The 16,760-nt window shown below is 39.1% G+C and overlaps 1 protein-coding gene across 1 annotated transcript; it reads right to left on the bottom strand.

Annotated features, from left to right (window-relative positions):
* Positions 1–627: 627 nt before the first annotated feature.
* On the bottom strand, positions 628–3,695 carry LOC127657603 (stathmin-like). The gene is made up of 5 exons (XM_052146467.1): positions 3,619–3,695; positions 1,813–1,858; positions 1,498–1,670; positions 1,209–1,400; positions 628–1,099 (listed from the first exon to the last, which is right to left on the bottom strand). The coding sequence occupies exons 2-5, from the start codon at positions 1,826–1,828 to the stop codon at positions 1,034–1,036; spliced, it is 447 nt and encodes a 148-aa protein (XP_052002427.1). The 5' UTR covers positions 1,829–1,858; positions 3,619–3,695; the 3' UTR covers positions 628–1,033.
* Positions 3,696–16,760: the final 13,065 nt, after the last annotated feature.

The following is a 16,760-nucleotide window of genomic DNA, read 5'->3' as shown; positions in this document are numbered from 1 at the left end:
GTGGACAACAAGCCATTCATCACGGAGGATTCCAGAGCTGTTACAACTGCCATAAATGTCCATGCATCTAACTCTGTTTGGGCACCAAAAGATAATCATTTTCATTATTTTTATTTTTTTTATCTTTCTAAAATAATTTTGAGACAGAAAAAAGCCTTTCTCCTATCTGACAAACTGAAAAACACTGGATGCTTGTATAGTTCATATACAGCCCTATCCAACTAATTGTATTATTGATATTGCTCAGTTCATCTGTAATGCAAACACAGTACATCACTTACACTATGTGTTTGGATATAAATCAAAACCTTTATAAATACTCACACTTTTGCACTTTACGCACAAGTGCACAATGAATACGTTTAGTTTCATTGGTGCATGTTCAATTTAAATCATTCTGATTATGATCTAGTAAAGTCAAATATTTGTGTATGTGAAAATGTATAATGTTAACACTACAAATCTCATGAAACGTCTATGTCCAAAAAGATTTAAGAGATCTGATTATTAGGCAAAACCTATATGTCCGTATAGAATGAACTGCCTTTTATCTCCGTAGTGTACAAGTTTACTCCATTTTACACCCTGACTGGCTGACTATTCAACAAAGAGGCAGTGGCAAAACTGTTACAATAACAAACAACTGTGCAACTTTATTAAGCTCAAAGGACTGCAGTTTTGGCATACAAGGGAACAGGTGGACTTGCACAATGCAATACACCAAGTATATACTATACCTATGCATAACACATGCATGCTTCCCTATCAGTAAAACACTGCTCATTTTAAACGCTAATAGCTGCAACTGGACAAATCTACAGGTTAGAGGGGATGAAAGACAGTACTGAATACACACAAAGTGATGAAGAGAATGTTGTGCACCAGCTCCCCAAAACCCCGTAATAAAAAAGTGGCAAGTACATGAATCCAATCATGGAAAATTGGCCATTTAATGGAACAAAAAATAAATCTTTGGATGCATTAAAAAACCCAACACTATACCCTAAATGAAAAGGAAAATAAAAGCGGAAACTTAGTTTTCACCCTCTGCCCCATCTTTCGTTTCTTTGTTCTTTCGTACCTCTTCAAGCTTCTTGTCCTAAAATAAAGAAACATCTGTTAAATATCTGATTCAGAGCCATTATATATATATATATATATATATTATATAAATTTCACTTTGCATATGCATCCATCTATATTCATACTTTCTCTTTAAATTTCTCGTTCATAGCTGCCATGCGTGCTGTGCGGTTTTCTTTGTTGGCTTCCATTTTCTGGTTAAGTTTCTCCTCTGCCATCTTGCTAAAGTTGTTGTTCTCCTCCATTGCTTTCTGAAGGACCTCCTTCTCGTGCTCTCGTTTCTCAGCTAAGTGCTTCAGGACCTCTGCCTCATGGTTCTGAAAGGAGGAATTAAATATATGAACAAAAGGATGTATGATTAGCTCAAATACAATTTGATAGAAAAATAGGCCCTTTGTGCATATTTACGCTTACCTTGCGTCTCTCCTCTGCTGCATCCAATTTTTTCTGGATCTCATCCAAAGAAACCTCCTTCTTCTTGGGGGTGGAAAGTGGGAATTCTCCCTTGGCATCTGGGGCCGTGGGACTCAGGATAACCTCGAAAGCCTGTCCAGAGGCCCGCTTGTCCAGTTCTTTAACATGAATGTCTGTAAATGATATGGCATTCATTTAATAATCTAATTCAGTTTTCTATTCAGTATGACTTACTGTGGATTACTGTTTCAGCAAACTACTTTATGCATGTTGAATTCCGACTGGAGCTTAGCTGCTCCTATTTCCACAGCTTACCTCCAGAGGAGGCCATTGCACTTCCAACCTTGGCGGTTTCACACACCTGCCAAATAACAGCACATAGTAATGTTAGAAAATATAACATTTTGCCACTAACCATGATAACAGAAACAATTTATTCTTTCAACAATCCCTTCTATTAAATATTAATCTCTCCCATATTGTGTTGTAAACAACCCACCACTATAAAGCAGCTTATTATCGCATCCTACCATTGAAAATGTTCATATAGTAACAAGATATCTGCATCCACTACATGAACTTAGATATACATATATAAAAATGTAATAATGTTATATAATGTAATGTAATATAATATATATATATATATATATATATATATTGATTGCATAAAAACACACTCGCAAACACATGGGCTGGTACATTTAAGGGGTTTGGGAGTGGCGTTGCCACAATAGTCATGCATAAATTATTAGTTAATGAAAATTAATATAATGTGAAGCTAGTATCACAGGGCAATATTATTGATAAATAATGCATAAATCAGTGCATGCTAAATGTAAAAATTTAAATATACACTTCTTTATTCTGGAAGCCAAAAAAAAGGGATGTGTCCCTGGCAGCACAACAACCACCCTATCCATCTATTCAGACGCTGCTTTCATCATCCAGTTTAACTATAATCGTTCAATTAAAATGTATACTTGCTGTCCACAGAAGCTCGGGTGACATTTACGGAAAATAAAGTGCGCCATCTCTTTTTGTAAGGTGATCTAAGTGGCCGCTGTGAGACTAAAACAAAGGGGTTGTTGTATCAGGAACGAACAAAGACAACAGGGCAGTCATCCTCCAGCTAATTCATTGAGAAGTCAGATATTTTAACCATTAGAGAAACGAATCATGTTCATTAAGATCTGAAAGCACGAAATAGCCAACACTCAATGGATAAAAAAAAACATCCCTTTAGTATCTGTCCGTTGGGATGCACGATCTAAAGTGGAGACAATAGATGACCGAGATACACCCTCAACCCTCATTCTAACAGCCTGCAATCATTCCTATTGCCACGTTCCACATATTACATAATAATAATAGTCTAATAATGTCCAAGTAAATGCAACTCGGAAATTCAGCCTTAAAAAATAATGTTATGGATCAACGTTTGTTTCCAACAAATCAGATCACACCCACATCCAATTTTCACAGCATACACTACTGCAATGATATCGTTTTACAGAATAATATCACAGTGTTTACATGTTTACATATTGCTGTATGTTTATTAATCAACTGCATTCATGCACATTAAGGTAAATAATAAAATTCGACAGCATGCTTGGCGAATGCACAAACAACGTCGTCGAGACAAAAGACGTCGAGACCCATCAGATAACCTGCCACTTTGCGAAAATTGTGAAATAGTCGAATTGTTGGCCAGGATTTAAGGTAAAATTGAAGCAAACTGTTCTAGTCTGTTGGCTGATACATGCCAAACTCAACGAAACAAGAGCCTGTTGGCTGCACCTCAACCTCAGCCCAATTCCCTCCCAATTAAGCGACGAGAAACGCATTTCTTTGCCTTTTTGTTTGCACAGCTACATACAATCCGATGGCTGTTTTGATAACTTAGTTATGGCAACATCCCCACCTAAATTAATATTCGCAATGTCCTTGTCTATTATTTAGACAACCTCCCGAAAATAGGAATTTAGGTATTTTTGAGAATTAGATGCAAACCCTTGTGAATGTATACACATTAGACACTTTCATTGCCTGTCATAGGAGAAACGGATGGGATACATAAAAAAAATATATTTTTAACAACAACAAAAAAACACCCACCTTTAGATGTAATAGTTATCAGAGCTGGAGCTGTCGGCGCGCAGATTTCTCTCTGCCTCAACATCAACGGTTCGCGCAAAAGAGGACCAAAATTCTGTTGCGTCATATTTGGATGTAACCAATCATTATCGAGCTGGGAATTGTGGGAAATGTAGTTCCGACTGTATTTCTTTGTAATGCAGGAACACATTTATGTGAGATAAATCAACAATGTTTCTGTGAATGTGTTTATTTTGAGATTCTTATATTTAAGATGTGACCTTATTTCAATGGCTGATAAGAATCTAATCTATATTTACTGTTTGAATGCATAGGCCGATGTCAGTTTATTATTGGAATGCGTAGGTCAGTCTGTTTTGCTGGGTCACTTCGGCCCATTTAGTATAAAAAAAAATTCTAATATGCAATAATGTATTTAAAATATACAATAATGTATACTAAAATAGAAATGTAAATATACAATAATGTATACCCTGTTCTTATTGCATAATTAAATATAATACAAAGATGAGATATTTTCATTTTATTTCTCATTTCATTTCTCTTGTTTAACTGCGCAAATGTGCCTACTGTCTAGCCTGATCTTAATCATGATAATATCTAGCCTGGTATTACTGATTTATTTAGAATGTGCTCTGCATGCTTAATTTCTTGAAAGCTTAAATAAGAGGGCTTAAATAAGCTTACCTAATGCTATTTGTTTAGTTGTTTTTTGTTTTCTTTAAAAAAGTAACTTGCAGGACTATGATCTGATGAGGCTATAAAAACAATGGAAGTCCCCACTTCACCCCTGTAAGTCATCTGACTGCCAGTCATAAAAGGGGCTACAGCCAATGGCCTAGATTTGGCTTTTACATTGGTGGGGTTGCAGCATAAAGCATTTACATATTTCCATTGAACATGGTTTAAATATTGGGTGGTTGAACTTGCTTGTTTTGATTATGGGGGGGGGGGGGTCTATGCCCTTGGCTAGCTATATACTGTAAATGTTTTCAGAATAACTGGAGGTTGACAGATGTATAGGTTTTACCAGTGATTAATCTGTGCTGATAGTTGCTTTTTGAAATTATATTCATCGGCAAAAATCAATGGCGAAAGTTGCCAATAGTTTTTTCATAATTTTGTCATTTCAGAATAAGAGTCCCTGGTGTTTTTCAGGCATGTTTATACTTAAACGTCCTGCGTTATGCACCAAATCTTAATTTTTTTTTCTGGTAATTTTTAGGATTTTGGATGAACAATGTACTATATTCTGGGATTTTTTTATACATTTAGGACTCCTTTGTCTGTGCCCATCATAGCAAGGAAAGAACAATATATATTTTTGGCATTCTATAAATAAATGTTTTCTAACAATCGGCAATTAATCGGTTATCGGCCTTTCCTACCACCATAGTTATTGTATCGGCAAAATCCACTATCAGTCGACCTCAACTTGTAACCTCTTTTACAACTTGTTTTTTAGAGCCAAGCAATATGTTAATTACAGTTCACTTGACATAAGTGATTGTTTTGCTTCAATTAATTCTGATGCCTCAGTAAATCCTATCTGCATGACATTAACTTTTGCGAAATGGCAAAGCTGATAGTTTCAGCACTTGAAATCCTGCTGTTGTATAGTTTCAAGCTGACTGCTTTTTACTGTCTTGTGGCTGGCATTTGTTTCTGTGTGATTGGATGGCCTTCGTCTCTGCCCATAAGAAGCAAATCTGTATCTTTTGAGTCAGTTATAATAATGTTTTAACTATTAGCATTAAAGAAATTTACACTACATTACATTTAACAATTTAGCACACCGATGCTTTTATCAAAGAGGACTTACAAATTAGGAATATTAGAAAACACAAGCAAGCATTAGTGGTATTAATTTGCATTAAATTAGATTTCACAGACTTCAGGTCAACAATGCATTTGATATTTTTGCTCCTCAGTGAAGTACCACAAGTACCACTTTTCATTTAAGTCCACATCTCTGTCCAAAACTGCTTGTATCATGCTCTGCCAGTCTCCTCCTGCCCCACCCTGGATCTCATTCCTCCTGTTTGGGGGGAGACATTTTGTAAGCTACCCAAGGGAAGGGGGAGCAGATGGTGATGCCTCGCCCTGTCTAGGGTCTCTAATGTCTTACACAAAGACACAAAGGGAAAGAAAAGGGAACTAAAACACCCCTATAGGTACATTTTCTTTCCTAATATCATTGGGGCAGAGTGGAATCGTGAAAGCTTTTCTATAAACACATATAGTGATATGAATGTACATTGATCAAAAGGTATTCCATAAATATATAACACATTTGCATTTTCTTACCCCACATGTTGCTGTCATTTTGGAATTTATGGTGAGATGTAGTTTTACCTCAAGGCAAGACAAAAAAAAGTGATAATGAGTTCTGCTTGTGCACTACAAGTGTAGTCTAGACTGAATAAAAGGCTGACACTTGATTGGTTAAAAAAATTCTGTCAACTTATCTACAGCCAGATGTGCACTTTCAGTGACCCATGTGCATCAGATGTGTGTAGCCGAATGTGAACTGGTAGATTAAATGCCAAAATATGTTTTGCCACGTGCATTGGAACATCTTTTGGCTGGATTGGGGACCAAATTGCTTGCAGGCAGCTAGACAGAGACAGTGCATTTCATTTCCCACCACTGAGAGTGACCCAGTTTATAACTGCACTGTGCGACAGAAAATACTTTATCTCTAACGGAGCTCAGAATTTTTGCCAGCCAGAATGGATTAATCAAAAACCACCTCTGCTTGAATACTGTTGTTATTCTAATATGCAATATTTAAACTTCCTTTTGAAAGCAAATAATTCTTCCATTACCTCTGTTAGAGTCATTGAATTTTTAATTGGATTCATGGATGATGTCATGAGACGTAATGTCACAGCGTTACGTAATGTTCCTACCTCTTTGGATGGAGTGGAGGCTGTCATGCTCCCATAAGAGTTATGCACCTCCCCCACTCTTACCACAACAACATACTGGTTGCACATGCTTTCACACATCCCTTTACAATTCCTTTCTTTTTCCTCTTCATCTTTTTCTTTCACAGCCGCTTGGGGAAGAAGAGGGCAATATATATTTTTTTAATTCTAATCTAATTTAAAGCAAGACAAAAAAGAACAACATGTCAGAAAATACTGTACCTTTTAATTAAGTGGCAAAACATGCCTCCTGGAATTAATTTGAGTATTTTTTACCTTCAAAATGGCATTTCCCCCCAATCAAATAAAAACAGCATGTAAATCAATTAAATGAAATATATTATTATTATTATTATAAAAAAGTCTAGTAAATGCATTTATTGTAATTAAGCCATTTAAGAAAAAATACAACTGATTGATTGGCTCAGTCATGGTCATCTGTCACTAAAGTATTGAGACCTTAATGCAGTGTAAAGCATTACTTTGCCATAACATTAAAATGTAAGTTTAACATGCCCTCTGTGCAGCCTCTATTAGGGGCCAAATGAACTGGAAATGAATTATAGATGAATGAAGTCCTCGTATCTGAGATGGGTTGCCCAGTCGCACGCAGGAGGTTTTTGTATTAAATTTTTTGGAAATTACTTTTGGCTGGACCTCAATAAAAATGGATGAGCCAAGTTTTCACCCAAAACTTTTTTTAACCAAATTTCCAACAGAGAAGCGGCACATTCAAATAGGTCTTTCAGAAATCCAAATTTATTTGTAACTATTTTATAAATATATATTTGAAGTCAAAGAATAATCTCTAATTATTTGGATGGGCCTGGGTCTAATATGGGTGGGCCCTGGCTAAGTCACTGCTTTGACCTGAACAAACATGAGTTTAAATGGCAAACCTGCAACTTAACACAGACACTGATGTAAAATGTCACACACAGATTCAGACAAGGTGACTACATTTTTTATGCTTATGTAATGGGTAATGATATATGTATGGTGTCCCTACAGTCGTTTTCCTCTCCTTTCTCTGCTGTGCTGTCGAGGATGCCAACATCACAAAACATTGACAGCGGTTTAGATTAATGCTGTCACACAGTTGCTGTCATATCAGATTTTATTTCCTATACCAACACACTATCTACATTTTCATTATCAAATAAAAGGCATGCCTTATATTATAGTCATTACAGTCAAGATGGTGCCGTGGATGGCAGCCTCAGTGTGGAGCTCTCCAATTCTTTTGTTGTTTTTGTTTGTTTGTCCTGTGTTTAGTAATTTGTTTCTAATCAGTGTTACCACAGACGAATTGCTAAACATTTGGCAGCACTCACCAGACAATCTTTTTCCAGTTTTGGACTATTCAGACGTTTTGCTGGACATTTTAGATGGAGGCGCTCTGGTCAAGCTCCGACAGCACAGCTTCCAAACAGTATTCATCTAGAAAATTTCTGCTCTCTTAGCAACAAAAAAACTAACTACAGCTCCTCACCTGTACATATAGAAATATACTCACCTGTACATATATAAATATATTTCTTATTGGTGATTTGATTGGAGTTTTTGTCTGTTTTATATATTTCCTTTTTTTATTGTGATTTACTTGAGCTAGTTTTTGTTTTGTAATTTGTGGGCTGCTCTCTTCCTGCTTTAGTCCATCAGCAAACCAGTTGTCGTGGCACCACGATTAGATGGACAGACTGGTTTGGTGAACCCTTTATAAGTGGTTGTGTGAGGCATGTGTTATGCCGATTAACGTGTTTTTAGTAAATAATTTGTTAAGCTTGTGTTTGTCTGTGTTTCACTATCTTATTTTTTCCTTCAGAATTGGGGCGGCCAGTTGCAGAGAATCAGCGTCTTCTCGCGTTGTGGTGGTGGGTGTCTCGCCTGAATGCTGTGTTCACTGTGAGGTGTGGCGTGCTGTGGTGTGAGTGTGCATGCATGATTGATGTGTCCATTCTGCTTGAGAGAGCCGGTCTCCAATTCTGAGGTGGTAAGGTCCATATGTGTCATTAGTGTGATTAATGTTGTTCTGATGTGTTGAGGTGTTTTTATGCCTTAAACCTTGATATTTTTATGGGATTCAAATAAAGTTTTCTATTTGTTTTTCTTAACCTATGTCTGATACCTGACTGGAAGGAGGAATACTTCAACGTCTAGTAAATTCTCCCTAACCCTCAGTTATGATTGCCACATTTGGCGTAGTCGGAAGGATGGGTAGCAGTCCACCTTATTCTGTGGTCTGTATATCCATGCTAATGTGTGTGTGTGTGTGTGTGTGTGTGTGTGTGTGTGTGTGTGTGAGAGGGTTAGGGAGGATTTACTAGACGTTCCAGTATTCCTCCCTCCACTTATGATTGCCACATATGCAAGGATCCTTTTTGTGGACTTCATTTCAGTTTTTAACACCATTATCCCAGCTATTCTTCGGACTAAATTACACCAACTCTCTGTTCCCATGTCTATCTGTCAGTGGATCACCAGCTTTCTGACAGACCGGCAGTTGCTAATGAGGATAAATTAAATTCCAGCACATGTACAATCAGCACTGGTTCCCCCAGGAATGTGTGCTCTCCCCACAACTCTTCTACCTGTATACCAATGACTGCATTGCCAAGGACCCCTCTGTCAAGCTCCTGAAGTTTTCAGATGACACTACTGTCATCGAACTGATCAAAGATGATGATGAGTCTGTCTACAGAAGGGAGGTTGACTGGCTGGCTCACGAGTACAGTCAAAACAACCTGGAGCTGAACACATTCAAAACAGTGGAGATGATAGTGGACTTTAAGAGGAACACCCCAACACTGACCCCACTCACCATTCTAAACAGCACTGTGGCAGCAGTGGACTCATTCAGGTTACTGGGCACTACCATCTCACAAGACCTGAGGTGGGAGACCCACATTGACTCCATTGTGAAAAAGGCCCAGCAGAGGTTGTACTTCCTTCACCAGCTGAGGAAATTCAACCTGCCACAGGTGCTGCTGATACATTTCTACACAGCCGTCATTGAGTCTGTCCTCTGCACTTCAATAACTGTCTGGTTTTGTTTAACTACGAAATCTGACATTAGAAGACTACAAAGGACAGTTCGGATTGCTGAGAGGATTAATGGTTGCCCCCTGCCCTCCCTTCAAGAACTGTAGTGAGGAAAAGGACTGGATAAATCACTCTGGATCCCACTCACCCAGCACACTACATTTTTGAACAGTTGCCTTCTGGACGGCACTACAGAGCACTGAGCACCAGAAAAATCAGGCACAGGGAACAGTTTTTCCTTCAGACGATCCATCTCAAAAACTAGCCCATTGACCAATAATTAGATGCAATACACAGCTCAGTCTATTTATATTTATCACCAAGACAAATTCCATGTATGTGTAAGCATACTTAGCATTAAAGCTCATTCTGATTCTGATTCTGATATGTTTGTGCTCCTAAATCAGAGACAGTCTACAGTATGTGTGAAACATTTTGATTGTTTTTACATGCCAACAATAAGCTGATAACTTCCAAAAATCTGCTCATTCAAAAAATCTGACAATGCAACAAAATCACTTTCATATCAGATTTGAAATCATGGTTTATTCTGTTTTTGATGTCAAAGCGAACAGGCATGTGCAACATTGCACACATTGGATAAACTGGTAGGAACAGCGGTAAAGGTGTTGTGAATCAGGGTACTGGTTTGCTGATCGGTTTATGCTTAAACTGTTTATTTTCATGCCTTGATCCCACTATCACAGAAACACAATAGAAAAAAGGTAATTTTGATTTTATATCACAATTATGACTATTTCTTGTGATTTCATGTTTATATCTTGCAACTGCGACTTTATTACAAGAAATAAAGTTGCAATAGCAAGAAATAAAGTTACAATTATGAGATATAAAGTTTGAATGAACTTTTTGGTTGTAAAAGGCAACTGCACAATACGCTCATGTTGTGGTTGTTCAAGCCAGAAAATGTCAATAGATATGTAATTCACTACTGCCAATGTCTCTCTGGCATGCTTTCAGTTCTATTGGTGCTATTGAGCTACATAACTATTTTATGACTAACCATGATGCAGGTCCTATGGATTATTAGGTTTTAGAAAGCTGTTTGGTATCACTAGAGTATCAAAAACTACATTTACACAGGAACATTCATTTACACAGGAATTTACCAACCACTGATGTATTGTAGATGGTGTCCCAAGATCAGACAAAAAATGACATTACACACAACAATGAGACTGTAGTCTTTACATGCTCTAAACTCTACTGCCAATCTCTTTGGCACTTTTCCTTTTGTGTCTCTCCCTGCGGTGCCCAAGTGGAAAAGTACCAGCGTCTCCTTGGAGAGAGAGCTGAAAGGGTGACGGTTGCTCCAGTAATGAGTTGTAATCCTGGTAGCTGCCTTGTTCAAACTGCACAATGGACAAGAAGAAATCAGCTGCCCAGTCTTCTCCGGCCCAGAATGGCCTGCCAACATTTCAACAAAAGATCAGATTATAACGGTCAGAAAGAAGGTTGAGCTGAATACCCGCCCAATTGGTCACAAGGGAGGGTAAATTCGGTTAAGTCTATCTCTTAGCCTTTTATCCCCAAGCAGTAAATGACAACAAATGCCTTGTCAGGGAATAAGGACCTGTAAACTTTTCTTAACATACGGTAGTCACAGTCATGACACACTTAAGGCAGTGGCTAAATACTCTTTCTTACTGTTTTATTGTAAATTAATGTGGCATTATCCTGTAATAATAATAGACAAGCCAATGGTATTCTCTGATAATAACTAAATATCTAAAAGAAAATCTAAATACAAACAAACTGGTTGATACAATCTAAAATGGTTTGTTCATTGTGAACAGTGTTGGGTGTAATTCAATAACAAAGTAATTGGTTACTGTAATCGAGTTACTTTTTTGTAAAAAATAAAAGTAGTGTAACACAGTACATATTAAATTCTTGTAATCAGATTACATATCAGTAACAGTTACTGTCATTCAATTAATTAAACAGAGGTGTAAATAGCACCTGCCACACAGTGCAGCTAGACAAACTGCAGCCCCTAGTGTTGCTGTAGTGGCATGAGGTGTAACAATGGTGTGCATGTGCTTTTGTCATGTGGACAACCCTTGTTCAATTCTGCTTTTTTATATTTTAAATATAAACGTTGATTTCCTCACAGTGATTTAGTCGCAGTGAAGGTCGGGTAGTTCAGAAAAAAGTTTGATCTGGGTAGGATTGATACTGCAGGGGTGCCCCTATAATGTATGTTATTAGTAATTTAATTAGTGGTGCAAAATAGTATCTGTCACTATTTGCACCAGGATGCAAATAGCATCTAACACTAAAGCCATAATGACATAATAGTGTAACCATTATATAGGCTGTTATTGGAGTTGATATGATACTGATACTTTACATTTACACTTCAAGATGCTTTTATACAAATCAACAATCCAGTCAAAGTATTAGTTTTATCAGTACATGTGGGTTCCTTGGTATAAAAACCCATGACTTTGGCATTGCTAGCACCAGATGAGATTCTCAATATAAATTTAAATTAGCTTTTGACAGACATTTGTCAGTTTCCTCAGCTGGGCCAATTCTAACAAATTAAAGTTGACCCTCTGGATCAGAACATCAAGTATCCATAGTACAGGTCATCCGTCTGCATTCTTCAGATTGTGTAAACATTAAGAGTTATCTGCCACTGACTCACACAGCAACTCAGAGGGAAAATGTATTGTTCAGAGGTTTCTCTTTCATAGCTAAAGAGATATAATTGCATTCTCAGTTATGTTTCTTTTAAATATCAACTTTATGTATCAGATATTTCTCTTAAAATTCCTCAGGAGAAATATACTGTAATTTATACAATTGTTGACATACAGTAAAGCTATTGAAGTAATATGAATGGTATAACTCAAATAGTTTGTTTAAAAATTAGAAACTGAAATATTTGAGTTCATTTGAAATTGCTGACTTTTGATTGAAGACAAATCACAGCACAGTTTGAGGCATTGTTCTTCTGAAACTCTAGGAAAGACATCTGAGAAGCAGGAAATTTTAGAAATAGCAAAGGAGAAACAAATAAAATTTAAAGACATTTAATATTAAATATGTACACTACTTTGCCCTAATTGTATAACACATTCATATAATTTAGGCCTTTGCTGGTTTTACGCCAAGATAACATCTGAGATTTCCCATGCTGGATCCCTCTGGCTTATACAATAAATGCCATATAGGAGTTTGTAGTGGTTTTAGCCAGGAGCTCTGACATAGTGTTTGCATCCATGTCTTTTTCTTTTTTTTTTATCATTGGTCTCTCTCTATTGCTCTCATTTTCTCTCTAACTCTCCTTTTCTTTCTCTCTCTCTCTCTCTCTCTCTCTCTCTCTCTCCCTCTCTCCCTTAGGCAGACTGACTGGCACGTTAAGTTCCATGTGCAGAGCGTCTGAGCGGGTACTGCCACCCCACATCCCTGAGCTGCAAAAGCCGCCTCTTGGTACGTTGATTATTTTTCATTGGCTCAAATTGACCCATCATCATTTGTGACAAGACAACAAATTCCTCTGCCCCAATAGTGCCAGGCTACCACATTTGAAATTGCCAAATAAATACTATTAGGCTCAGCATCATGTTTGAAACCATCACACATGAGTGCATCATAAAGAAAAGGTCACCACTTGGTTTAGGTCTTGTTCTATCTCAGTATCTTAATTACAGATTACAGAAGGTCTATTGATGCTGTGGATGATGTTGACTGCCTGGGGTTGTTACTAATAGCTGTGCTCTTGTATGGCATGTAGTTATTAACTGATGAAGCATTAGTCTTCGTCTGCCCTGCAGGTGATAGCATCTCACCACTGTGAGGATGAAGCCTTTGTATTGGAGCCTTGACTACATCCTTGCTTCAGGCTACACTGATCCCACTACTCCACATCTTCACAATAATGCTGTCACTTTACCCTGCATGTTGTGCTTCTGAAAATATTAACAGAATTACATGACGATATGAGCAGGCTGTTGTTGCCTTTTGGTCCCTGCCCTTTCAGGACTTGAAACTGCAGCAAATTATAGAGCCTTGGGAATATATACCTTGTGCAAAACGTACAAGATCATCTCATCTGTAAGTGAAATTTTTAGTAAAATGGTGTATTTTTATTTATTTTTTGCCAAAATGGTTTCCTTAGAAGCACGTTACCATAGCAATGGTACAGGCACCATTCTTTCCAGGCTTGTTATACAAGTGTACGGTAGGGGGTGGGACTAAACTTCCTCACAGCATGTTTGGATGGGTACAGCTAACACCATACTGAATAGCTGTGGCAGCAAGACACAAAGAGCATGTGCTTAATGTAACAAGGGAGGAAATTATCACAACATAATACTATTTGATGCCTCAATTAATTTGCTTTCTTTATCCCTAGCATAATAGAAGTAATATCTGAGGGCATCAGCATTTGATAAACTAGGCTATTTTTAGACTACTGTAGTTTTGTGAGTTTAATGTGAGATTAATAGACAATTGGAAGAACTTTATATAAATGTAATTAGCAAGTCATTAACAGCATTATGCTTAAAGGGTTAGTTCACCTAAAAATTAAAATTCTCTTATCATTTATCCTTATGCCATCTAAAATCTGTATGACTTTCTTTCTTCTGCAGAAGACATTGATCATTCTACTGGAGCCAAATGTTCCCTTTGTCTGCTTTTTGGAGCTTTAAAGGTCTGCCCACCATTCACTTGTATTGAAATGACCTAATTGAGATGTTCTTTTAAAAATCTTCATTTGTGTTCTACAGAATCAAGAAAGTCATACACATCTGGAATGGAATGATGAGAGTAAATGATAAGTTAATTTTCATGTTTGGGTGAACTACTGTATACCTTCACCCAAAAATGAAAATTCTGTCATAATATACTCAACTCAACAGGCTTAACCTGTATGGTTTTCTTTGTGTAAAAAATGCTGTGATAGTGTCAGCATCCTGCCTCCTGTTGTTTGTCTCCGGGCCTCTAGAGGTCACCTGTGTTCCCCTCTGCCTTAGTTCTTCCTCGTGTGTCCTTGTTAGCATTATCCAGGTCACCTGTGCCTTGTTTCCCCTAGAGTACTTTAGCTGTGTTTTTTTTCCCCCTTGTCCCTCACTCGGTTTTTGAGTCTTGCCATGTGTTTCCTGCTGTGTCCCACCGAGTCCTTCCAAGCTTTCCAAGCTTTCCAAGCTATCCCAAGTAAGCTGTTCTTAGTTATCTGATTTTGTTTTTCTCCCCTCGTGGAGTTATTTGATTTCTCTCCTGTTATTATTTTCATTATCTCTACATTAACAATACCTCTTTCTGAGAAGAACTTTTGTTGTATTTTTGTGGACTTGCAAAGCACCCTTTTTTTTTAATAAATCTACTTTGCCTGGACTACTGCCTTGAGTGTTTCGTTTGGGTCTAACTTTACCTCCTCTGTGGCTAAGTGGTAGAATACTCAACTCTCCACATCTGAGATCCAAGTTCAAGCCCAGCTCGTGACAGAAAAACCGAGTCAGTCATGGACCCAGAGACACTCAGTTCCAAGGACCTATTGGCGGTGATGCTCAACATGGGGCATCTTTCCAGCGCCATGAAGCCGTTCTCAGCTGACAAGAAGAGTTGATGACCAGTCATTCTCAACTCCTGGCCGATATGATGAGTTCCATCCGCCAACTCTTTGAATGCCTCCCTGGTCCTTCACCTTCCTCCAGATCACCCCCAAGTGGTGACAGGCCTTCTCCAGTGGCGGAGCCCTGACTTCCACCTCCCAAGCCCTTTGCTGGAGATCCAAGTGCCTGCCAGGGTTTCCTTACCCAATGCTCCCTCACCTTTGAGCTCCAACCCTCAAGTTTTCCCACAGACCGTTACAAGATTGCTTACATTATTACCCTTCTTTCAGACAAGGCTCTCTCTTGGGCCTCTGCAGTGTGGCAATCCCAGGTGGCCTGTTGTGACTCCTACGCAGTATTTGTGGAAGAGTTCAAGCGGGTGTTTGATCATCCTGTCAGTGGTTGAGAAGCTTCCAAGCGCCTACTTTCTCTCCGTCAGGGTTCCCGCAGCACGGCGGATTTTGCCATTGAATTTCGGACCATAGCAGCAAGGAGCGGATGGAATGATGAAGCGCTGAGGGCCTGTTTTCATGGAGGGTTGTCTGAGCCCCTTCAAGATGAGTTAGCCACCTGAGAACCAGCTGGGGATCTCGAGTCCTTCATAGCTTTGGCCATCCGCCTGGACAATCGTCTGAGAGAGCAGAGAATGGCTCGCTGCCAGGTGTCTCAGTCCCAAGTTCCTCTGAGCAACTCCGTTTCTCCTGTTTGTGTTCCTTCGTACAGAGCTTCCCCGGCTCCTGAACAGCTCCATGATTCCCCGGAGGACATGCAGTTAGGCCGTTCCAGGCTTTCTCCCAACGAAAGGGAACGTCGCATAAGGGAGCATCGCTGCCTCTACTGCGGGGTTGCCGGCCACTTCCGCTCCACTTGCCCCGAGCTTTCGGGAAACACCTGTCCCCGCCCAGCTACAGGGGGGCTGTGATGGGGAAAATTAGAGCTCCTTCTACTAACGCTGTCCTAGCTATTCCAGCCACTCTGTCCTGGGAGGGCCACCAGCATCAGGTCCAGGCTATGATCGACTACGTTGCCGCAGGTGACTTCCTGGATCTAACCTTGGCTAAGGAACTTAAGATCCCTACCCAACTACTTCCTCAACCCCAGGCAGTTACAGCTTTGGATGGCAGACCTCTGGAACCAGGCAAAGTAACAGAGGCGACTCAGTCCCTACAACTTATCGTCTTTCAACACCAGCAGGAGGAGACCTTCTATCTCATTGACTCCCCCGAGTATCCTATTATCCTGGGTCACCCTTGGCTGTGCAGACACAACCCCCAAATCGACTGGCCAACTGGCACCATTCTAAGCTGGGGTTCCAATTGCCAACTCACCTGCATGCTTCAGAGTCCTTTGGCCACTAGTTCCGAGTTTCAAGAGTCTGTCGACCTCTCCCGAGTCCCCAGTGTTTACCATCGGTTCATGGCAGTGTTCAGCAAGTCCCGGGCTACTTCCTTACCGCCTCACCGCACTTACGACTGTGCCATTGATCTACTCCCTGGTTCCTGCCCTCCCAAGGGTCGGATCTTCTCCCCCGAGCACTCAGCTATGGATACCTACATTAAGGAGTCCTTGTCAGCCGGCATCA

Source organism: Xyrauchen texanus, chromosome 17 (genome assembly GCF_025860055.1).
Source record: "Xyrauchen texanus isolate HMW12.3.18 chromosome 17, RBS_HiC_50CHRs, whole genome shotgun sequence".
NCBI lineage: Eukaryota > Metazoa > Chordata > Actinopteri > Cypriniformes > Catostomidae > Xyrauchen > Xyrauchen texanus.
The sequence above is the reverse complement of the archived record's forward strand: the minus strand, read 5'-3'. Positions and strand labels throughout refer to the sequence as shown.